Genomic DNA, 23701 nt, shown 5'->3' with positions numbered 1-23701 from the left:
ATGAAGTCTGTTAGAAGCAAAAGGCAAAGAGAAGGTTAGTTTGCTGGTTGATTTATTAACTCTTTCAAGTGGCTTTAGAATTCTCATATGTATTTGTTTAACGGTTTCAAGTAGCTCTAGAATTTTCATGTCTCTTAGTTTGCAATTTAATATGCTAACCAGAAGAAGCTGAAACTGATAATCAACCATTAACTGAACCTAGCATAAACAAGCAGGGCTATGTTTCCCAATCTGCTGTGGCATTACGTTGTCGGGTAATGCCTCCACCTTGTATGAAGAACCCTTACATTAAGGATGATTCAGGAAATGATGTCGATCCATTTGGAGACCGCAGATCAAAGTGTGCAGGTAGATACATCTGAACTTGTTTGAAGTATCACAAAAGTTTGTATCATAACTCATAATACTCGTGGATGATATCTATACTTTTACTGAACAAGTTAGGAGTTTGGAAGTCTGTTTTCTCTAACTGTTTAGTCTACTTTTGAATCAACAGTTTTCTTTCCTGCTGCACTTGGTGGTGACGGTCTTTCTCGCTATCGAACAGATTTTCATGAAATAGAGGTAAAAAAGATGTTACCATTGTCTTACTATTTTTTTAAAGTGTGCCACCTACAGTTTTCGAAACTAATTTCCTCTCTTACAGCAAATTGGCACTGGAAACTTCAGTCGGGTATTTAAAGTTTTGAAGAGAATTGATGGTTGCATGTATGCTGTCAAATGCAGGTTATCATGAAAACATTGTTGGATATAATACTTCTTGGTTTGAAAATGAGCAATTATACATTCAAATGGAACTCTGCGATCACAATATATCTACCAACCATTCCTCTAAAATATGTTCAGAAGGTGAAGTGTTGGAAGTAATGCATCAGGTTAGTATGCTTTATACCACTCATGTGTTAAGTTTTGTTACATAAAGTCTATAAGGTCAGTTATAACATTTATGGTGTTGGTTACAGATAGCCAAGGCATTGCAATCTATACACGAAAAAGGGATAGTTCACTTGGATGTGAAACCCGAAAATATATATGTGAAGAATGGTGTTTATAAGCTTGGTGATTTTGGCTGTGCAAGTCTTCTTGATGGGAGTTTACCGATTGATGAAGGTGATGCAAGATACATGCCACGAGAAATCTTGAATGATAACTATGATCATCTAGATAAAGTTGATATATTCTCTCTTGGAGCTACTATTTATGAAATCATAAGGGGTTCAACATTGCCAGATTCTGGGCCCTATTTTCAAAATCTCAGGGAAGGAAAACTTCCTCTTCTTCCTGGTCATTCGGTGCAGTTTCAGAATATACTTAAGGTACAACTAATTTCTCGATTTACATGTTAAAGTGGCTATTTTTCGTATGCTTTATTCTTGATGGTGTATTTTTATTGAACCATGTATTCATCAATCTGTTGTTGCAGGCAATGTTGGACCCTGATCCTGTTCGGCGTCCGTCTGCTAAAGAATTAGTAGGCAACCCAATTTTTAACAGGCCTCACAGACCCTTTAAAACCAAATAAACTTAATTCTGTATCGGAGAGCACGAAGTACAAAAGCCGTAAAACTTGTTTGCACCAAATTTTGTACTCTAATGGTGCTTCTACATCCCCTTTTTTGTAAAAAGAAACCTTGTGCTATGATTGTTGCAATATCAACATTGTTACCTTCTTTGTAACTTTGTTTAATCTTATGGGGGTTATTATTGTTTGATGAGTTTTAGAATGATGGATTGAGGTTGAAAATGATTGTAGTTGTTTGGTTAGGATTTAAGTTCTGAGTATAAAATTCATGTTTAAAGCTAAATAAAAACTGAAGGTAACAATTGTAAATAGCCAAATCAAAAATTATGTTTGATTCTGATTATTAAACTCAAATTAATTTTAATATTCAAGTCGTTCAAAGCTATTTCAATAGAATTAAAAGCATAAGGCCAAGGTGTATATTTTAAACCCTCTTAACTTCGTATAAGCAGCACATTACTAATTTTTCGCTCTTTCACTACATCAATCCATCTCTCATTCTCGTCCAAAGGAAATGGTTTAATATATTATTCTTTGTCTTTTTAACCTATGAAGAGCACAATCCATGGCCCCATTTTTAACAAATTTAGCATAGGTGAGAAGTGGTTTAATCTATATTGAAAGTGTCATGTCATTCTAATTTATGTTGGGCGTTAGAGCATACCAGTAGGCCTAACTATCACCGGTTTAACTTTCACAACATTTATTTAGTTTAATGATATTGGTGAATTCTCATTCAATGACATGTATAAATAGTATCTTCAAGAGAAAATATATCAAAACCACACACAGATACAATATGTTATATTGATAAATCACGTGAATAAAAACCGTATTTAACTTGACTCAAATATAGAAATAAAACAAAGGTGGAGTGGAGTCCGGCTTGGCAGTTTGATTATTTGCTTCTTCCACCACAAACACAAATACAAACCCTAATACTCCTAATCTAATCGCTGATAGATTGATTGTTACAGCAGGTTCTCATCATTACTCTTTTCACTAGCTTTATTTACGATTTCACGCTATTATTATTCTTATTATTCGATTTCATATTGCTGATTGATCGTAAAACGTCTTTCGATTTCATTTTTGGGGATTTTATTTGTCGTCTGATTGTAATTGTTAGGCTTAGTTGGTGTACTTTCCTGTCACACACACACACATATTGTTGAAGAAAATACATGTCAGGTAGTGTAAACTAGGGTTTGACTTTGATAATTGTATTGATTTGTTTTGCTCATAAATGTTTAGGAAATTATTAATTTTCACATCAATTCAAATTCATTATCATTAGTTGTTTGATACTTTAATAATTTAATTAATTTGAGAGTATGCTCATTTATGTTATGTGCTAACTAAAATTCTTAATGTTTATCGAGATGTCTTCCTTCATCTGCAAGTAAATGCTGGCAGATTTTACATACTATACTCTTATTCTAGTATGACCTTGAGTTTTCTGTGATGAATCAGTTTTTCTCGTTCGGTTTCTACTTTGCTGAAGGAAGGTTTACCGTCTCAATGACGATGTCTAATATCAAGACAGTGGAATTGGATGACGGTTGGAATTTCATGCAGACTGGGATACAGAAGCTCAAGAAAATCTTGGAAGGACAACCCGAACAATTTACTTCTGAAGAATACATGATGCTATACACGTATCTTTATTTTTCCTTCATATATGTTTTTTTTAAATTTTTATTAGTAGAAAAAGATTCCGACTTGCTCTTTTTTCTCGTGCAGCACTATCTATAACATGTGCACTCAAAAGCCTCCTCATGACTATTCTCAACAGCTGTATGAAAAATACAGGGAAGCCTTTGAAGAGTATATTAGATCAACGGTAAACCCTTTATTCCTGTTGTGTTGAGTTCAGTATAAGTTGCTATTTATTTGTAAATCAGAGCATGTGAATTGTGATGTAAATATGAAAATAATACATACGTAAACATCATGATAGCAGTAAACCTATTCAAAAGGGGATTGGGCCTGGACCTGGACCAGATATGAAATATGGGTCAAGTGGACAAAATGGGCCAGTGGGTACCGGGTTGAAGTTAATTCAAGTGGAGCCCCATGAGGGAGGTTGAAGAACCCATGGGTTTCCAATACCCACGTTGCCACCATGAGTGGGTTATCCCCACTCCTTTTTCAGTTTTTATGTTCCTGTCTTTTGTTTTAAGCTTTGGCTAGTTGTTCTTTATGTTTTTTAGGTAGTACTTTTATTTGTTTGTTTTCCTAGAATTAGAACGTGGGTAGGGTTCTTTACTTCATATATGTACTGTTATTTTATTGAATGGAGGCAGTTTTGTTATGATTCAATTATGTTGTTTCTCTCTCGTTGAGTAACCAACTTATTATTTACATTGCTAATCCAAGCTTGGCCCCTTGGGTGGTGTTCTTTGGAACCCTAAGTCCTGAATTGGGTGGTGTTTCTGTATCCTAATTCATCTTAGGTTTTGCCCAATCGATCCAATTGAGTGGTGTTTCTGTATCTCAATTGAGTCGTTTGATTCAAATTCAAATTCCCTATACGTTTTCATACTCTGACTGCTATCACATCATGCATACCATACAGTGAGTGGTAGTTAATAGACAGCTATATCTAGTCTCTACTTCATTAGCTCAAACTACTGTGCACGTCATGTTTCTTTTACTACTGAAAATGTTAAGGTGGTTATCATAGATGTTAAATTCAAAAGATTCATGGTTCAGGTTGTACTTTGACAAATCTGGATTTTGTCTCTTTTGCCATGTTATTGATAAACTGCCAGATTAATCAATTATAATCATATCATATTACAGTATTATATAAATATTTCCCCAAGTCTTTTAAGGACTTTTGGGTAAAGCATATGCACCCACATGTAAACATAGCTTACATATTTTTGCTATCTTTTCTCATGGCTGCGTTTGACTTCGTTTTTAAGGTGCTGCCATCGTTAAGAGAGAAGCATGACGAATTCATGTTACGGGAGCTTGTGAAACGATGGTCAAATCATAAAATAATGGTCAGGTGGCTTTCACGCTTTTTCCACTATCTTGATCGCTATTTTATTACTCGGAGGTCCCTACCTGCCCTACATGAAGTTGGTCTAACTTGTTTTCGTGATTCGGTTAGTATTTAATTTAGTTACTTGAGCATATTTCCTTACAGGTTCTGGTTCTTTTTTTTTGCTAATGATGTTTCATACAGGTTTATGAGGAGACTAAGGGTAAAGCTAGAGATGCTGTTATTGCCCTTGTAAGTTATATGTTATTCAGGCAACAATTTCTTTGTCTGTCATGTGAAGTTGATATTAATAATTGTTGTGATCCAGATTGATAAAGAACGAGAAGGAGAGCAGATTGATAGGGCATTATTAAAAAATGTTCTTGGTATATATGTTGAGATTGGGATGGGACAAATGGATTGCTATATTAATGATTTTGAAAATCATATGCTTGCTGATTCTGCTGCTTATTATTCTCGAAAAGCTTCTAACTGGATTGTGGAAGATTCTTGTCCTGATTACATGTTGAAGGTACAATTATTTTAAAGCTTTTTGTTGTCGTTTTTGCTATAATCATTGTCGATTAGAGGTAGGGGATTTTGACCCGTTTACTTTAATTGGGTCTGTTTTGGCTATGTTTTTATAACTTATGGATTAATCATAAGCATTTAACTAAAAAGGTGATGGGTTAAATGGGTCAGATTGGTGACACGGGTTGAAAGTCATTTGGAGTATATTCAAATTTGTAAAAGTTGGTAATTCACTAAATCACTTTAATAAAGACTAAATTATCTTTTGTTATTTAGCATGCTATTGCTATATTTCGTATGACATAAAAAACTGTGGGTTAAATGGGTCAGATTGGTGAAACGGGTTGAAAGTCATTTGGAGTATATCCAAATTTGTAAAAGTTGGTAATTTACTGAATCACTTTTATAAAGACTAAATTATCTTTTTGTTATTTAGCATGCTATTGCTATTTTTTTATGAAATAAAATTGTATGAAACGGCTTTAGAGGTTGGCTTAACACTGAAATTGACTCTTTTTGACTTGCCCTTTCACCATATCTATTAATAATAGTTACTGCTGACTACCTTGTCAGTGTTAGAATGTTTATCGTATTATGTATTAGTTTATCTTATTTGTTGGACCAAGGTTAGCTTAACACTTGAATTGACTCTTTTTGACTATTATCTGTCTCGTCTCTTTGTCTTTTTACCATATCTATTATGATAATTACTGCTGACTACCTTGTCACTGTTATTATGTTTACCATATTATGCATTAGTTTCTTATTATTTGTTGGACTTCTATTGTGGAACACAGGCTGAGGATTGTTTGAAGAAGGAGAAAGATAGAGTCTCAAATTATTTGCATACAAGCAGCGAACCAAAGCTCTTAGAGGTTAGTTTTTCTGATGAATGTTGAAGTTTAAAAAATTTGGTGCGTAGATATTGCAGGATTATATCCACCAGAATAATGACAAGAATACAGTGATTGGTCTTACATGTTAATTTTCTATCCCAGTTGTAGTTTTCATGATTTCTTTCATTTAGTTGACTAGTTGTAGGAGATCATTTTATATATGCTCTTTAGCACACAGAATTTCTTCCGTGATGATTTAGCTGTTTTATACTTAGTCTTATCTATACTTTGCTTTTTTTCTTTCATAGAATGTGCAAAATGAGTTGCTGGTCGTATATAGCAGTCAATTGCTAGAAAAAGAGCATTCTGGATGTCGTACCTTGCTTCGAGACGATAAGGTATAGTGATTTTCACGTTAAGGGTTTGCCATCGAGCATCATATCAGTTTATTTATCAAATTCATAATTTTCCTTAAAACAGGTGGATGATCTCTCAAGGATGTATAGGCTTTTCTCTAAAATTCCCAAAGGGCTGGATCCCGTTGCTAATATGTTCAAGCAGGTATTATTTTGCTCATAAGTAGTGTGCATACTTTTTATTATAGTGCTGACACTTTGTGTTATTTTTTGGGGTGCCAGCATGTTACTGCTGAAGGAATGGCCTTAGTCCAACAGGCTGAAGATGCTGCAAGTAACAAGGTAGGCAGTAATCACAGTTTAAATGCGCTTGATTTACATATCAACTGCTAGGGTTGACTGATTGGGTATCAAGTCAAAATGGGTTTAGGTTAAAACAAGCATTTTTTTTAGTTCAGGTCGGGTTGAGCCAAACCACACAGCTTCTGTTCTTTTTTAATTCTTTTGTTGTAAATAATTAATGTGTTAGGTATGATTACAAAACCATTTGACCCGCTCAACCCTTTCGATCTTTTTGAGATAAATTCCAACTAAATGACACATTTGTATATGATTGGGTGATTGGGTCAAAATAGCCACCTTTAGTATCTGCCAGCCTGTTTTCTCATATTAATTTGGCGCTTTTCATATTCTTGGTGGTACTGTAATCAGTTCTAGAATTTTCATGACCCTTACAGCTAATTCAGTTTATTTACCAGCATAATTTGTTATATTTAACATGCTACTTCATAGTTCATTTTAAGGTTTATAATTGTAAGCATTTTTGTAAGTAAGAAAAAAATGAGATTTTTAAATCAGAGGTCAACTGTGAGCACATTGATGTTTAGAAAGACATTTTAAAGTTGTACATGTCATAGGGGTCACACTTGTGAGTACTATGGTTTGGATTATGGCTATTTTTGTAATGGGTTAAGTCATTAAAAACCAGCTAAAAGAGAAGCAGTCAGAACCCCTTTTAAACCCTGGACCAGCCCATCTTGCCACAACATTCTTGTAAATTCTTGAATACTCCTTTATAGTAATTGATAAATTTCTGTTTTATGTGTTTGCACCATAGGCGGATAATGCTGGTGGTCCACAGGAGCAGGTAATATTCTCAATTTATAATTCAGTAGAAAATATACATATGGCTTTAGGTGATTACTTACGAACTAAAGTGGTCGACTTTTCAGGCGTTTGTCAGGAAAGTAATTGAGTTGCATGACAAGTTTATGGCATATGTTACTGATTGTTTCTCGAATCACACGCTATTTCACAAGGCCAGTCTCGTATTTCGCTGCCTAGTTTATACGTGTTTTCTGTTAGCAAAGTTTTACCCTGTTTTTAATTGTTCTTTAGGCCCTGAAAGAGGCATTTGAGGTTTTCTGCAATAAAGTTGTGGCTGGTTCTTCTAGTGCTGAGCTGCTGGCTTCATATTGCGACAATATTCTTAAAAAGGGAGGTAGTGAGAAATTAAGTGATGAAGCTATTGAGGAAACCTTGGATAAGGCATACCCTTTAATCCTTCTTTAAGTATTGTTTTGCTGTCATATCATTCTTACATTTCGTTGTGTTGACATGCTTTTTCTTTTTTCCAGGTGGTTAAGCTCCTCGCTTACATTAGCGATAAAGACCTTTTTGCAGAATTTTACAGGTCACCATCGTTTTTTAATAATCTTCAGAATTGGTGTAACATTGAAATTTAAGATAAATTAAATCCATTTTTCCAATGTGTTTGCAGAAAAAAACTTTCACGGCGTTTACTTTTCGATAAAAGTGCTAATGATGATCATGAAAGGCTAATCCTTTCAAAGCTAAAGCAACAATGTGGTGGGCAGTTCACTTCAAAGATGGAGGGCATGGTAATTAATTGACTGACTTTGTGTCATATGTAGTGGTTGCAACTTTTGACCCATTTACCTATAGATGGGTCGCTTTGGGTTATGTTTTGTTTGAAATGTGCAAAACTTGGCCTGGTTTTAACCCAAACCTATACTTGTTGCCCAACATGCCTATCTTGCCACCGTTGGTCATGTGGATGATGTTTTTGTGTCTTGACAAACTTTGGTCATTGCTCACAGGTAACAGATTTGGCATTGGCAAAGGAGAATCACAGTCAGTTTAATGAGCACCTTTCCAATAATCCTTTAGCCAATCCCGGGATTGACTTGACTGTCACGGTTTTGACTACGGGTTTCTGGCCGAGTTATAAATCTTCTGATCTTAGCTTACCTATAGAGATGGTAAATTGCTTCCAAAATATTGATTGATGCACAGTTGGATATTTAAAAGGTACTTAATGTTCATTTGGGTTTAGGTGAAATGTGTTGAAGTATTTAAGGAGTTCTATCAGACTAAAACCAAGCACAGAAAGCTCACATGGATCTATTCTTTGGGGACATGCAATGTGAATGGTAAATTTGATCAGAAAACCATAGAGCTGATTTTGGGAACCTACCAGGTAAAACTTGAGTGTGAGGGTGTAATACTCGTGTGCACAAATTAGACAAAAAAAAACAGTTGTAAATCCTTTTGTAGTTTTGTTTTTCATATTATACACTCCCAGCTATGCATTAATTCTCTTGTTTTCGTTTCCAGGCAGCAGCTCTCTTACTGTTCAATGGCTCAGATAGACTAAGTTTTTCAGAAATAAAGACACAGTTAAATCTTGCTGATGAGGACGTGGTTAGGTTACTCCAGTCGCTATCTTGTGCTAAGTATAAAATTCTCACCAAGGAGCCAGCCTCAAGAACTGTTTCGGACACTGATTATTTTCAGTTTAATTCAAAGTTCACTGATAGGATGAGGAGGATCAGGGTGCGTGTCCTACTTAACAACTTGCTATATCTGGTTATTTTATTTTTCTTTTGTTTTTAATAACTGTGTAAGTTGATTTATCAGATTCCTTTGCCACCTGTGGATGAGAGGAAAAAGGTTGTGGAAGATGTAGACAAGGACCGGAGATATGCAATAGATGCTGCCATCGTGCGCATAATGAAGTCTAGAAAAACTCTTAATCACCAACAGCTAGTCTCCGAGTGCGTAGAGCAGCTAGGCCGCATGTTCAAGGTTTGCTATTTACTCATCTTAACTTATGAGTTGTATTTTTTTGTCTTATTGCCTATTAAGTTTACCTTAATTGATCGTTGCCTTAATTTTGAGCTTTGTTTTTATTAATATGGAGTTTTTAAAGGTTGTGTTGTATTTAATGTGCAGCCTGATTTCAAAGCAATCAAGAAGAGGATTGAAGATCTGATCACAAGAGAATACTTGGAAAGAGACAAGGAGAACCCTAATGTCTTCAGGTATTTGGCATGATCGAAAAGCCCAATTATCCATGTACTTGTTTGGCAAATTCACTTTCTTTGCAGAGGAGTCTTTTATGGTAACCATCGAGACACTGCCACTTCCTACATCATTCGATCAACGACAAGGGTCGACCCATTATCTATGGATATATTTGATTGGTTGGTTTTTGTGTATCAAGAACCTTTTTTAGATGCCACGAAGTTTATGCTATTTGATTAAACCGCTGTGTATTATACAAGGTATAAGTTTAACTAAGTGGGTATTTGAGGTCTGGGATTGTGTTATTTGAAAATGCCATGATTGCGTAGTTACGATCCTTGATCAGCGAGTGTGCTTTGGTTCAATTGTGCTTTATGTATTGGTTGCTTTATGTTAGCAAAATTACACCGAGCGTCTTTTGTTTTGAAAATTTATCACACTCGGGTTCCTTGTTGCCATGGTTTCTGATAAACAAGGAACCCAAGTGTTAACTTCTTAAATCTTAACACAGCCATTAGATTAGACTGCCTATTTTTGAAATTTTGAAAACACACTCAAAAACAGGATTCAAGTGAACAAAATGTCATCACAAGGGACGCCCACGTTGAGGCTTTTAACCAAATCAGATCAAGAGCGAACAGTGTATTCGACAAAGTTGTAACCAAATTCATAAAACAAAGATTTCCAAATTGATGTCATTCTCATACATATAAAGTTCCAAGGTTCACATGGTGGGTCATGTTCTATACAAGGAACTATAAATACAATACAATTATTTGCCAATGCTTATCATTTTATTTTATGGTTAAAGTGAATCTTTTTTATGATCTTGTGGGCATCTGAAAGTAACCTATCATGAATAGATACATGCAATTATCAGTGGAAGCCAAATAATTCAGTTAATCAGTTACAATTATAAGAGAAGTGATTGATATATAGTTTGATAATGCAAGTTTGTAGGTTGTGGCCATTGAGCCAACACCTCATGTAACGTAGGGTCATAACTCTCACATGTCTTTTGTATCTTAATATACTTTTTTCAATGAAACTTCCAATCAACAAAAGATGTCGGCCCATACTTGTAGAAACATACATATTATGGTTTCATTTTCGGTTTGTATACGCACGTTTAAGTTGTCATGTCTTAAAAACTGCTATGGCTTGTGTTTCGATACGATGTTGCATTTACCATTCTGATATTCCAACTCTAGTTCCAATAATTGTTTAATGATTCAATGCAAATAATTAGCACATTTTAATGTGGTGGCCGGCTAACATGTAACGGGAGTGGTGAATACACCGTCTTGGACCAAAACTGTGTAACGGGTCAAAATCGTTTTTATTTGACCAGTTTCATACACCGAATATTTTAAGCATCATATACTAAGTACGTACTAACAGGATCACATTTGATTAGCAATAAAAAGAGACATTCATTGTACCACAGACTGGACTCTCCCGCTTGTAGGATTCTAATTGAGAGTTATTAATAAAAAAATTAGTTCTAACTGTAGAAAGCAGAAATAAAATAAAATATACATCTAGGAAGTCGTACAAAATGTATTATTATTCAAAGTGAAAATGCTTAAAAGAATAACTTATTTATTTATTTTAAGTGATTGTTTGAAAAAGATTTTGGTTGTTAAATGGTCAATTCTTCTCTCTTCTGTTATTTAATAATGAACCAAATCTTATATTATTATTATTATTATTATTATTTGTTGTAATTCAAGTCTATAACTATGCTTTAGAAATTTTGTTAATAATTAAGTAATATTTTTTAAGACTGATTGATTTTTGGTAGTAAAGAATGTTTTTTTTAAACACAAAAGAACTTCTAAAACTGATAAAGGGCTTATCGAATGAAACACCAACGATTAACAAATATTACCCAAATCACGGAAAATGGCATACACACGTAACACACTCATATTGCAGTTTGGTTTAACGGTTTTTTTATAAAAAAGAAAAAAAAAACAGGCTACGAAACATCTAGTCATGGTTGCATTTTTTTTAAGTTAATTACATCAAACGATAGTTTTTATAAGTTCATATCAAAATTCATATTTAGATAAAGTGCACTTTGTTGCATATATAAAAGATCTATATATACCTGCAAAAGGTGGTATCTTTTTCCATATTCATAACACTGGTTCATCCAAAATTGCTTATTTCTTCATGAAAGGGTAATTAACTCCATAGGGGATATATATATACATATTCAATCTTATACATGTGTTATTGTATACTTTGGGTTTTAAAACTCATCAAAGCTAGGTGTGTGTATTTAAGAGAAAGAATGAAACTTTGTGTAAATTTGTAAGTTGAATTATTTAATGAAAAGACAAGAAGATGAAATAAGCACATGTTGTTTGGAGATTAGATTATAAATAATCTTATATTTAGATTCCCATGTTTCTTTCTTTCTTTTGTGTTTATGAATATGGACAAACATAGAAAAGCTAAAAGGAAAGGAGGGAGGGAGGCAGGCAAACTCCAACCTCTGAGGGAGAGGGGGGTAGGTAGCAATATATATATCTATCACCTTTTATTTATAAATTGTGGCCATATAATTATATATAATGCCACATATACGTACATATGATATGACATATTGATTTTTGCCTATATAAGGCACCTTAGTTATACCACTGTGACCACACACACAGATGGGCTTCAAGAACAAACTATTGGTATGTGCAACAATAGAAAGTGAAAGTAAAAAAGAAATGGTGAAATCTATGGAGAAAGCTAAAGAAGAAGGGGCTGATATTGTTGAGCTTTGTATCGACTCCATCTCTCACTTTCATATTTCTGATCTTCAACTTCTCTTTAAACAAAGAACTCTCCCTGCTATTGTTTCGTTCAGGTACCTGTCTGTCACTTTATTGTAATCAGATCGTTGAATAGTTATAAAACAGTTAAATCTCACCTAGCTCTTATCTGGTGTGTGTCGTTGTTCACAGTCCATTGGCTAGGGATATTATATTACGCTCATATTTTTGTGCAACAAAAAAGATACAAAATGATATTAATTTCCTAAATGTCATTGACCGTGGCATAATACGTTCTACCCATTATTGGATGTGAACCAATGACTCCTATAGTTAATGTTTTTTTTTCTTTCTTGTAAAAAAAAAAGCGTCACATATAATAAAAAAGCGAGTGTGTATTCGCCATATGTTCTCGTGGACATGTTATCTCCATTTTGGCAAAGGCTGTTTAGTTTATAATTTTGTGTTGTTTAGAGAAAAATACCCATTTCGCCCTTGTGATATATTGTAGACGATGTTTGGTCCATAGAGATCGAAAAACAAAAAGGATTAGATTAATATATTAATGGTGGGGATAAATGCTTAAAACAATTAAAGTTGGAGTAGACGACGAAAGTGCACATGGAAACTAGACATACGCCACCAGCGGTAGGTGACTAGGTGGCTTGGCTTGGCTTGCCTTGGCTATGCAGCAGCCATGTCTCGCAAATAAAATATATTATATATTATAAGTTTATAAATATAATAACTAATTAAGCCACTCTATTTTATCAAAAGTTTACACTGCATTCAAGTATCATTTACTTTTATCTTGTATTTTTGGTTGTATGTAATATTTTTTTATTATAAGTAACATGTAAATGATGGCGTGGCATATATACATCACATCATAAAAAGGTATGATATTTTGTCACCATTTAATCAATTATAATTGTTTGTTTTTAATAAGAACTTATTTGTAAGAAGAAAATCTTTAATAATCTGTTTTACTTATAAATAATCAGATAAGTATTTAATTTAAAAAACTTATTATTTTCATATTATATATGGTACCTTTGTTATCATTTATTAAAAGGACATGTGTTGATAGATAGATTCTCTTTTCTTAAACAAACTCGTGAATGCATTTCATGATAATGAAATCTGTAGACAACCAATGAGAAATGAGCATCATATAATAATTTACAAGTCCACTTTCAACCAAAACATAATAATAATAATAATAATAATAATAATAATAATAATAATAATAATAATAATAATAATAATAAGTCAAGTGGCATCAATGGCTGCCAAACACATGGTGAGAAAAACCAGTCAGTCAGTCAGTCAGTCAGTCAGTCGATAGTTGTTGAGCCCAAAGAGACTGCCTGAAAAGTAAACTCGATCATGTTGTAAACAATAAGATAGCCTAGTGGAAGAAAAAACATCAAAATCTGAATTTTGGTTTTTTATTTTTATACCATGTACTACCAACACAATAAACAAAATGATTATCCATTCTAATAACACATCTCTTAACTTCATAAATAACTTAATCATCTGCTTACTTTTTAAATTTCAAGGTAAGCTGGTATTGAGACCAACTACACTTGAGCTCAACTTGGTTAATTGAAAGAAGGCGATTTCAATCATTATTACGTACGAACTTTAAATCTAAGTTTAGCTCATGAGTACTTTTAAAAGCTCGAGCTATCATTTGGCTCGATTCATTGTTTACTTATTTTTGTTTATGTATGTACTTACACATTTAATTATATTTATAATAATAATAATAATAATCAAAGTTTATTTAACTGAAAACCGGTTTTGACTTTTATTTGACCAACCCCGAACATGTTTTTACAGATTAAATTCGCTACAGAAAAGTGGATGCAAAGTAGGAGTAGATTTAAAATACAAATGCTTACAGATATTGAGGCTGGCCGTCGAATTGAATGTTGAATTTGTAGAAATCGACTTTGAGGTTAGTTAGTTAGTTAGTTAGTCATATACAACTGTTTGTTTGTTTGTTTGTATATATATGTAAACGTAGCTATATAATGCTGCTGCTGCTGCTGCTGCTGATTAATTAGTTAAATTTCGGTGCGTACAGTTGGCTTCCGATGTGAATGTGATGGATGAACTTATGCAGAAGCGAGTGAACAGCAAGATCATTGTATCAGGCTATGTGAAAAATAATAACATTACTCGTTGCTGCAGAGAAAAACTCGGCAATCTGCTTGTAGGCCTTCAATCAACCGGAGCAGATATAATAAAAATAGTGACAGAGGTGGCTTACATTACAGACGTTGCGCCTGTCTTCCATCTCCTTACTCATTCTCATGTTCCTGTGATTGTAAGAGCGGTTGGAGATCGAGGTCTTATAAGTCAACTATTGGGCCCAAAATATGGTGCCTTTATGGTCTGCGGTTCACTAAGAAGAAAATCCATACCTGGTTTGCCGCCTCTTGTCAGCATCAAGAATGTTTATGAGCTTGATAACATGGATGCCGATACAAAAGTATTTGGCGTTGTCTCCAATCCAGTAGGTCATAGCAAAGGCCCGTTGCTGCATAACCCTGCTTTCAGATATTGAGGTTATAATGGAATTTATGTCCCACTCCTTGTCGATAATATTAAGGACTTCCTCAGAATCTACTCTTGCACAGACTTTGCTAGTTTCAGGTATGTATGTACTTCATCTATTAACAATGCTTGAAAAATGAATAACTGTTAGCTATTTATTTAATTATATTAAAAAGATATATTTGTTTATGTTTGGTTAAGAAATGTAACACTGTATATTGACTAGGTTATTCTAATGCATGCTTGTTATATATATATATATATCTTTGATGGAACACGTAGTATTGGACTGCCACATAAGGAAGCAGCGGTTGCGTGTTGTGATGAGGTTGACCCCCTTGCTAAGGTAAATATATAAATTTCACAGTTGTTTTATCCATGCCACTAAATATGAAAATATTATTATCCGCATATATACTGATTTTTGATTGTTATCAGTCAATAGGAGCTGTAAACACCATTGTTAGGCGGCCCTCTGACGGAAAGCTGGTTGGTTACAACACAGATTGCGATGCTTGTATCACTGCGATAGAAGATGCGCTGCGAGGTAACATAATAAAGTTTGAAATTTGAATAAGAAAAACTCTAGTTTTCACATATATACTTTGCAATGATAAATAATAATAATAATAATAATCAAAGTGTGTTTAGTCAAACAAGCCATATAGATAGAACTTAAAGAAAGTGCATTAACTAACAGAGAGGCAGAAGTCAAATGGAGAAGTCGGAAACGGGTCCCCCATTGCGGGAAGATTATTTGTATTGGTTGGAGCAGGAGGTGCAGGAAGAGCACTGGCTTTTGGTGCCAAAAGCAAAGGAGCTCGTGTCGTCATATTCAACCGCAATTTCGGTAAGCCCTTTCATTTTATTACATGTTGACTAATTAATTTGTAACTTTTCTGACCTTAAAACTTGTTGGACAGATAGAGCAAAGTCTCTTGCACGGGCAGTTTCAGGCGATGCGTTTCCTATTGAAGAGTTGGATACGTTTTGTCCCGAAAATGGAATGATACTTGCAAATAGTTCTGCGATAGGCATGGAACCAGATGTACACCTAACACCCGTATCCAAGGTAAGTATGCATGTGTGATTGTGAATGGATTGTTTTCATTAAGTATATATATATATATATATATATATGACGTTGCAAGTTGATGATTAGGAGCATTTAAGATCATATGATCTTGTATTTGATGCGGTTTACACACCTAGAAACACCCGACTGCTGCAAGAGGCTGTAGCGACTGGAGTCACGGTTGTGAGTGGTGTTGAGATGTTTATCAGACAAGCCCTTGGCCAGTTTAAATTGTTCACCAATGGATTAGGTACATGATTGATTCGCGACTTATTATATCTTTAGGACATGATATATATAATATATAGTATTTGTCCATTTTTATAAACAACTAATGTATTCGGTATGATTAAAAAGCAATAATATTATAATTATAATAGTAATCTGAATTGAGTTGTTTATGTTATGTAACTGCAGCTCCAGAGGACTTCATGCGCAAGGTTGTATTAGAACATTTTTGATCATCCAACCATTGTCTCGGCTTTCTTCACTAGAAAAAGATAAAAAAAAAATAAAATGATATCCATTGTGGACGAGTACAAGCAACAAATGCATATACCGAGTTACCAAAAGAAAGAGAGAATGAATTATGTTGAGAGCATGATATGTGAATTATTATTAATGTCTCATTAATCTTGTATTTCTATTTCTATTTCTATTTCTATTATTGTTGAAGCTATTGGAGTTATGCTCTCCTCTCCTCCTGTATATAGCTTTCCATTGAACCATGGTTAGAACATCTTCGGGTCGGCCCCAAGTAGTAATACCTTTTTGGGTTGGCTGGCTGGCCATAAGTAATAATACATTAGATGATGTTTACGATAATTCTGTTGAAAACAGTACATTGTAAGTTTCTAGTCATGGATCGTTTATTATATATTTATATGCATGGTACAAGAGCACTCACATTTCATTCTCTATTTCATCATAATTTGATCCTTTTATATATAACACAAACCAAACTACATCTGGATAATGGGTAAGCGAGCAACAAGCTGAGCCGCTATCCCCTTTTGAATCGCAAAGCCTATTCTACTAAATATAAATCCTTGGTTCCTCGGGCTCTGCGAGTCACTGTGGACCACTTTCTGCACCCGTTCAAGAAGCGAACCGCCTCGGGAGCTAGGGATCCAATATAAGTTGTTAAGCAACATTAATTATATTAATAATTGTTTGAAAGTAAGTAACATCTTTCTTTTGTTATATATTCTACATGTCCTTGTCTTTTGTTATATATAATCTCTGGTGTGCTGGCTACAGTGGAGCACAGGGCTGCTGCTGGGGTGACCTCTGCTGCCACTGTTGCAGAATGCGTGCAAAAGTTTCCCTCTGCTTTCTGATTTGTCAGGGTCATTGAACAAGTTGTCGATTTTACCCCTGGATTTTGAAGGGAAGACGAAGATGAAGGAGTGGATCGGACAGCTGGAAAACATGGGGGCTGCGGATGAGCTGACTGAGCAGCAGGCTAGGCAGCTTCATTTTGACCTCTTATAACTCATTTATGGCTGCATTGCCAACAACTGGGGCATCATGGTTCTGACGTGTATGTGTGTGCAGGTGATTATCAAAAGAAATTTTTTTTTGTTATATAGAAACATATAATGTGTTTGTGGATTTTGAATGGTTGTAACTTGTAAGGTTAAATTTTATCATCTTTTGTACAACTCTTTAGTTTGAGATATTATTATCATTTCTCGTTACAACCAGTCTTTGTGCTAAGTTTCGATTGTATGTTAGGTGATCGTTGGTTTGGATGTCTAGTTGTCGGGAATTGCATAAAAGCGCTGAGGACTATAGCTTGTTAAAGCAGACAGTACTTCTGTTTGTATGTAGCTGGTAGCATTGTAGTGTTTCGTTGGTGACGACTGTGGAACCTCGGTCAAAGTAATTGGGACTGGTTTGAATATTTTTAAAATAATTGTTTCCAAAAGGTTGGTGTTTAACCCTGGTCAACATAGTAATCAGAGTTATATTATGTAAAAAGTGAGTCTGTTGACTATTGAGACTTGCATTGGACTATTTCTACAATCAAAATATACATGGGGGTTACAACTACTGCAGGCCTGCAGCATACAGTACCTGGATTAATTATCCAATGAAAAGTTACAAAATAACCAGCTGGTGAAATACATGTTCAGCCGCCAGCTGAACCACAAATTAAGTCAATCCAAACGCTTCTCAAAATACATAACCACTAGCTGCTGCTACTAAACAATTTACAAGGAAAACAAACATAAAAGCATGACCAGTTTCAGTTGACACATTCCACAATCTTGTTCACCTTTTCGACTTGTGACCCCACCCCGGGGCTAACACTCACACTCATACCTGATGACATGTATCCATCAGTCATCACAGACGATTCCTCCTGGAAATCAAACCCGCTTGTCGAGCTAGACCGTTGTTGTTTCACCAGATTTCCTAACTCTTTCTTGAAACAATCTTTTGCATTTTCATTTTCAATCAGTTGTTGTAGGAAGCTTTCTTCCATTTCACTTAACGATTCAACCTCATCTTCATCTTTTCATCTTCCTCAATCTCATCTTCTGATGACGGTCTTCTCAGTTCACAGCTAGTTTCGATTTCTTCTTGACTTTCAGAACAGTACGACATGGGGGAATACCCACCATCCGTTGTACCCGCCTCTTCACGCTCTCGTAGTGTTTTTGTAATCAGGGTTTTGAGCAAGTTCATGACTTGTACCGCATGCATCATGGCTGTTAACGGATCCGACATCTAATCCAAATAAAAGGGAAAAAAGAAAGAACAGTTATATTAGTATACGATATATATAATACTAAGATGATTACATCAAAATGGGCCTAAATCTTTAGTAAGAAAGCTCCCTACAACAATAAAAGGAGGCACATTATGCCATTTCTATATAAAAATGGTCCATTGTTTATCATCATAAATGAAAACTTTATAGAATCTTGAATATTTAGTCTTTCTAGCCTGATTTCATACAACAAGAAGGATTGTGTGATCGTGTGAATGGTCCAGTTTTTGTCATAAATGAAAACTTTATAAAATCTTGAATTGAGATAAGAAGGAACATGTGATCATGTGAATTGGTCTGGTATTCATACCATTTAAAAAGAATTAAAGTATGGTACAGTTATAACATGAGGATTAATTAAAGAGATTTACCTGAGTCATGTTTGGAGCAAAAACCATGGCAATGTTTCTGGCATTCATTTTGTTGGACTCTTCATGGTCAACAACATCTGACATAAGATCAACCGCCCAATTGAGCAATGCAGTTTCGGTTGGCTTCAAATGTTTGACAAGCTCAGCGCACTCGTCTTCAGTGTTACACTGCAACACCTTCTTCAGGAGAAAGGCCATCAAGCACACCACATGGCAGCTCTCTAAACCATGCTTTAATCAACCCTGCTAGACAGTGAACCTCAATGTCCTCAGGGACGGTGCCTCGGTTTAGCTGGTCCCTCACCTCTTCCTCTTTGCTGTTTTCGGCATTGATACGAAAGATCCCCTCGGCCTTGAGACCCCCTTGGGCGTACAATCTTTGCTGCATGAGTAAAAGGATTGTAGGGACACTGTTGCCTCTAGAGTCATAAGAGCATTGCATTGATTCTGCTGAGACACCAAACACACTAACACTGCATAAAGGAGATGATAATCAGTAATTAAGTAGTTGTATGTATGTTGATGAAAATACTAGTAATAAATTTGGTAGGTGTTGAAACTAACTTTGAATACTGAATAATTATATTAGTTGAAGTAAGTAAGTAAAGGAAATTAAAATGAAACTGACAATCTTGATAGATAGATATTGGGTTTAAAAATGAATGAAGTTAAAATTCCAAATCTAATAATTGAAGCACCTTTCTTGTGATGAGTTAATTAAATTAAACAAAACGCTCTACATTAAATGAAGCAATTAGACTTCAACCTGGCACTGGGAACGCGAGAGGGGATTTGGACTTGGAACTCAATGGAAGCGATCGAAAGTAACATGAGTCAGATGTTGAACATTTGTAGGCCATCCGATTTCCATCTGATGCTGCAGAGCTGTCTGGTCGTCTCCTTCGTTGACTCGACAGGCCACCATTGACTTCCTTAAAGCTGAAATCAGCAAGGCTACCAGTGACACCTCCTGCTGCTGCTGGTTTTGCTCTTCTTCAGTAGCAGTAGCACAGCGAGTGTTTTCGTCACCACCTTGTTAGCATCACCATACCTGTCATACCTCAGCTTCTTTCTCTCTCTAGGGTTCTGAAGGTATTGAAATGAAATGGAAGACTGATTTTGAGTGCTGCTGCACAAATAGAAATAATGAATGAATGTGTTGCTTTTATTATTTATTTATCTGGGTGGGTACGTAGGATTCTTTCTTTCAAACGGCCATCAGTTTTCAAATTTTTACCTTTATGTTCCCAATTTACCAATATACCCTTCCTCCTAATCTTTATTATTATTATTATTATTATTTTCTCAATTGCTAACTTCATTTCACTGACTTGAAATGTCAAATGTGTGGATTGTGACATGTGAAATTGATATCTAATATGCGTTTATCTCCTACTTACTTTCAGTGTAACAAGATGTTAGGGGGTAGTTGTAGAGTCATTGAAGAGGTAGGTCCCAGCAGAGCCCAGTTGGACCCGCAAGACTCACCTTAAACAGGGACGTCTGCGCAGAGACCAACTGGATCCGCAGGACCAACCATGCTCAGAGAAGTGACGTCCTTACGCGCAGTATGCAAGCTGGTCCCGCAGGAAATGCCTCCCATGGTGAAGGACTCCGCCTGTTCCCGCAGCCTCGGATACAAGCCATGAGGGAAGGCCACCCGCGCAGCATGGCTACACGCACTAGGTACTTAGCTCTCGATCATTCAGTGTCACCTGAAGGAATGAGCAAAGCCGGGAGCAATCCCGCACAGAGGCGGGAGGGGGAATACTCCTGCCCAAATAAGCCAGTCTATACTGAAGGACCTTTCACTGTACCTGACGAGGTATGGGCGAAAGATCTGATCAGGGATACGACAGCTCACTGATACAGTATGGCGAGCAGCATGCTCCTGTACTGTATCACTATTAAGCCGCTGCCTACTCACCAACTACTGTCATACCACGTGCGTAGCCGGCAGTTGGTAGAAAGGGAATAGTGTGCAGCAGGCCTGGTCACTATCAGCCACTGCCTACCCACCAACTACCAGCAGGGCACGTGCGTAGGCTACTGTTGATGAACAGGAACACTGTTGCAGCCGGCCATACCTCCTTGGAAACCTACCTTCGGCTATAAATACCCCAAATGGTATGACCATCTGATCTTATCTGGTATTATCCAACAACATATCTTACTACATTATCATCATATTATACCTGATATCTGCTCTAGCAATCTCTTAATATACTTTTATATTTAAAGAGCAATCTAGTCTGATTCTCACGCCGGAGGGTGGTCACAAGGAGGAACCCCCCCCTTCTCAGTGACGAGCTCACGGTGTCTGTTTTGCAGGTTATCAGAAGAACCATCTTCCAAGGGTCTAACCCCTCGTGGGAAACAGCTATCCAACCCCCAGGTTACCAGTAATCTGTCCGGGGTCAGGTTAGTGTTTCTTCATTGGCGCCATCCGTGCATAAAGCTAGAACTTTATTTTTCTCCAGTTTTTTCAAACTTCTACAAAGATGGTTAGAGAAATTCCGGTAACCACAACCCCAGCTACTGGGGGGAATACCGGCAACACAGTTTTTACGAACACTACCCCGGCTACCAAAGCCGGGGCAAGTGAAGTAAATTTTACGAACACTACCCCACTTACCAAAGCTGGGGCAAGTGCAGTAAATGATCGCCTACTGGGATCCACCGATACCCAGTTTGAGAAACGAAGACTCCCCCGCCAGACTCTCGATGAAGTTAAGGCATGGGCGGAGGCACGACAAAAGGAATTCCAGGCTGAGTTGGACGAACGCTTGCGTTCCGTGCAACAGGCCGACGAATTCGAATACTGGGAGGATGACTCGGAGGAATCCGACTCCGACGCGAACCCTCGCCATAGGGCAAAAGGGAAGCATAAGGAAACGGAATCCCAACCGAAAAGGCATTTTGGACAAGCCTTCAAACCAAAAAGCACAGGTGGAAGTCCACGAGACTTCTCTAAAACGTTCAGACCAAACGTTGCAAATGCAGGAACGTCCAAATTTGCGAGGGACATTGCTGAAGCAATCGCCCCAAGGAGTGCCAAACAAATGCCCAACATAGGCACATATGACGGTATATCTGATCCAGACGATCATTTGAACAGGTTCATAGCAGGGGCAACCGTCAGCAATTGGACGGAACCCACGTGGTGTTACATGTTCCAAATGACGCTGGTTGGGGCTGCTAGAGCATGGTTCGATCGTCTACCGGTCAACCACATCTACGACTGGGCAGACTTCCAACAAAAGTTTAGCCAACACTTCAGCCAGCAACGGAAGTATACCGAGGAGCAATGGACAATCCTCAAATGCATACGAGAGGAAGACGAATCTCTGCCAAACTTCATCACTCGCTTCAACTCAAAGAAGCTAAGTTTGGGCAATATCAGTGAAGATCTTGTTCGCGCTGCCTTCATCCAGGGCGCACATGACCCAGAGCTCATCCGCACCCTAACGGGTAAAGATGGCATGCCATCCACATGGGATGGCATCATGACAGCAGCAAAACGCTATGCGGAAACAGAGAAGCAACTGGGTAGAGATCTCCCACAGAGCACAAACCTCTACACCCAGAGGACGAGAGAAGACAACGTCCTCACCGCCCGATTAAATAAAAAACGAAAGCTAGGCATCTGGCAGTCAAGGGTAAACTTTGACACCTCATCCGGCTTGCAAAATCGGTTGGGCGGAAGGGATAATGTACAGTCGCACCGGAACTCCAGATGGACGCCACTCACCAAAAGCGTCACTGAGATATTCGCCACTGAAGGGCTCCCATGGCCAAAACCGCCAATAATCCGACATCGTCACGATGCAGATCGGAACAAATACTGTGACTTTCACAGGACAAAAGGCCACAACACCGAAGAATGCATAGACGTAAAGGACATGGTCGAAGCATTTGTCAGAGATGGGACGCTCGCGCACCTCGTGGCGTAATAAAGGCTGAGCAGGCGGGTGCGTATAGAACCCCAGCTGGGGAAAACACGAATCAATTCCAGCTTCAAAATCGAGACTACATGCTGCGTAAAGAACGAGATCCCGAACCAGGTGCGTATCGGCTCGATGGCACTCCCATCCCGACAAGGAAGGGAGCTCATTTACACAGTTTGCATGTAAATCAATTCCAATTTGTAAAGAAAAGGCCAAGAGCCACTTCTAATGGAAATGATTCTCTTAAGAATATCGAAGCTGATGATTTTACATTTAATACTTTTCTGGACACTAATATGCCGGTTTTCACCGCATAATTACGTGAAGTCATTGCATGGGAAGGCGGTCCTAACCGCCCGAACCCAATAACGTGACAAACCTTCACGCAGGTCAGTTGAAGGGGAAAAAAAGTTCAGCACCCAAAAATGAAAGTGCCGGTCTATCCGCATGAATCATTAAGGAAACTGAATAATAACCTATCAACAACCGAGCGTCGAACGGTTAAAACTATCCAACACTGGTGACGGCATTCACATTACGTGAAGTCGTTGCGTGGGAAGGCGGTCTTACCCGCACGAACCCAATAACGTGGCAAACTTTCACGCAGGTCAGTTGAAGGAGTT

The 23701-nt window shown here is 36.8% G+C and overlaps 1 protein-coding gene and 3 pseudogenes across 5 annotated transcripts; 3 read left to right on the top strand and 1 right to left on the bottom strand.

Annotated features, from left to right (window-relative positions):
• LOC143631355 (wee1-like protein kinase) lies at positions 1-1772 on the top strand (annotated as a pseudogene). The gene is made up of 6 exons (XR_013153337.1): positions 1-34; positions 163-348; positions 497-564; positions 647-875; positions 963-1316; positions 1424-1772. The product of XR_013153337.1 is annotated as a wee1-like protein kinase (transcript).
• A 1120-nt stretch (positions 1773-2892) lies between these two features.
• Positions 2893-20017, top strand: LOC143631332 (cullin-1-like). 2 transcript variants are annotated; one of them, XM_077100126.1, is made up of 20 exons: positions 2893-3180; positions 3266-3365; positions 4453-4638; positions 4719-4766; positions 4843-5046; positions 5843-5920; positions 6190-6279; positions 6362-6442; positions 6520-6579; positions 7355-7384; positions 7470-7556; positions 7636-7785; positions 7875-7930; positions 8018-8138; positions 8358-8519; positions 8594-8737; positions 8875-9093; positions 9178-9345; positions 9493-9596; positions 20006-20017. In XM_077100126.1, the coding sequence occupies exons 1-19, from the start codon at positions 2987-2989 to the stop codon at positions 9592-9594; spliced, it is 2280 nt and encodes a 759-aa protein (XP_076956241.1). In that variant the 5' UTR covers positions 2893-2986; the 3' UTR covers positions 9595-9596; positions 20006-20017. The 2 variants fall into 2 exon arrangements, with proteins under 2 accessions (XP_076956241.1, XP_076956239.1); XM_077100124.1 differs by lacking the exon at positions 20006-20017 and having other exon boundaries at positions 2894-3180; positions 9493-9892.
• Positions 12233-16599, top strand: LOC143631295 (bifunctional 3-dehydroquinate dehydratase/shikimate dehydrogenase, chloroplastic-like; annotated as a pseudogene). Its single transcript, XR_013153324.1, has 9 exons — positions 12233-12439; positions 14187-14304; positions 14434-15005; positions 15189-15252; positions 15345-15453; positions 15607-15756; positions 15830-15978; positions 16069-16231; positions 16399-16599. The product of XR_013153324.1 is annotated as a bifunctional 3-dehydroquinate dehydratase/shikimate dehydrogenase, chloroplastic-like (transcript).
• Positions 18157-20180, bottom strand: LOC143631333 (rho GTPase-activating protein 2-like; annotated as a pseudogene). The gene is made up of 3 exons (XR_013153333.1): positions 19898-20180; positions 19132-19604; positions 18157-18717 (listed from the first exon to the last, which is right to left on the bottom strand). The product of XR_013153333.1 is annotated as a rho GTPase-activating protein 2-like (transcript).
• Positions 20181-23701: the final 3521 nt, after the last annotated feature.

Source organism: Bidens hawaiensis, unplaced genomic scaffold, assembly GCF_021521415.1.
Source record: "Bidens hawaiensis isolate Kalapana, Puna unplaced genomic scaffold, B.hawaiensis_p1.1 tig00006061_1, whole genome shotgun sequence".
Lineage (NCBI taxonomy): Eukaryota > Viridiplantae > Streptophyta > Magnoliopsida > Asterales > Asteraceae > Bidens > Bidens hawaiensis.
The sequence above is the reverse complement of the archived record's forward strand: the minus strand, read 5'-3'. Positions and strand labels throughout refer to the sequence as shown.

Excerpts from the sequence above, each read along its gene's own strand:
- LOC143631332 (XM_077100126.1), top strand. The coding sequence starts at position 2,987 with ATGAATCAGTTTTTCTCGTTCGGTTTCTACTTTGCTGAAGGAAGGTTT. Across the intron at positions 7,557-7,635 it reads ATCACACGCTATTTCACAAG|GCCCTGAAAGAGGCATTTGA; the intron begins GCCAGTCTCGTA and ends ATTGTTCTTTAG. Across the intron at positions 9,346-9,492 it reads AGCTAGGCCGCATGTTCAAG|CCTGATTTCAAAGCAATCAA; the intron begins GTTTGCTATTTA and ends TTTAATGTGCAG.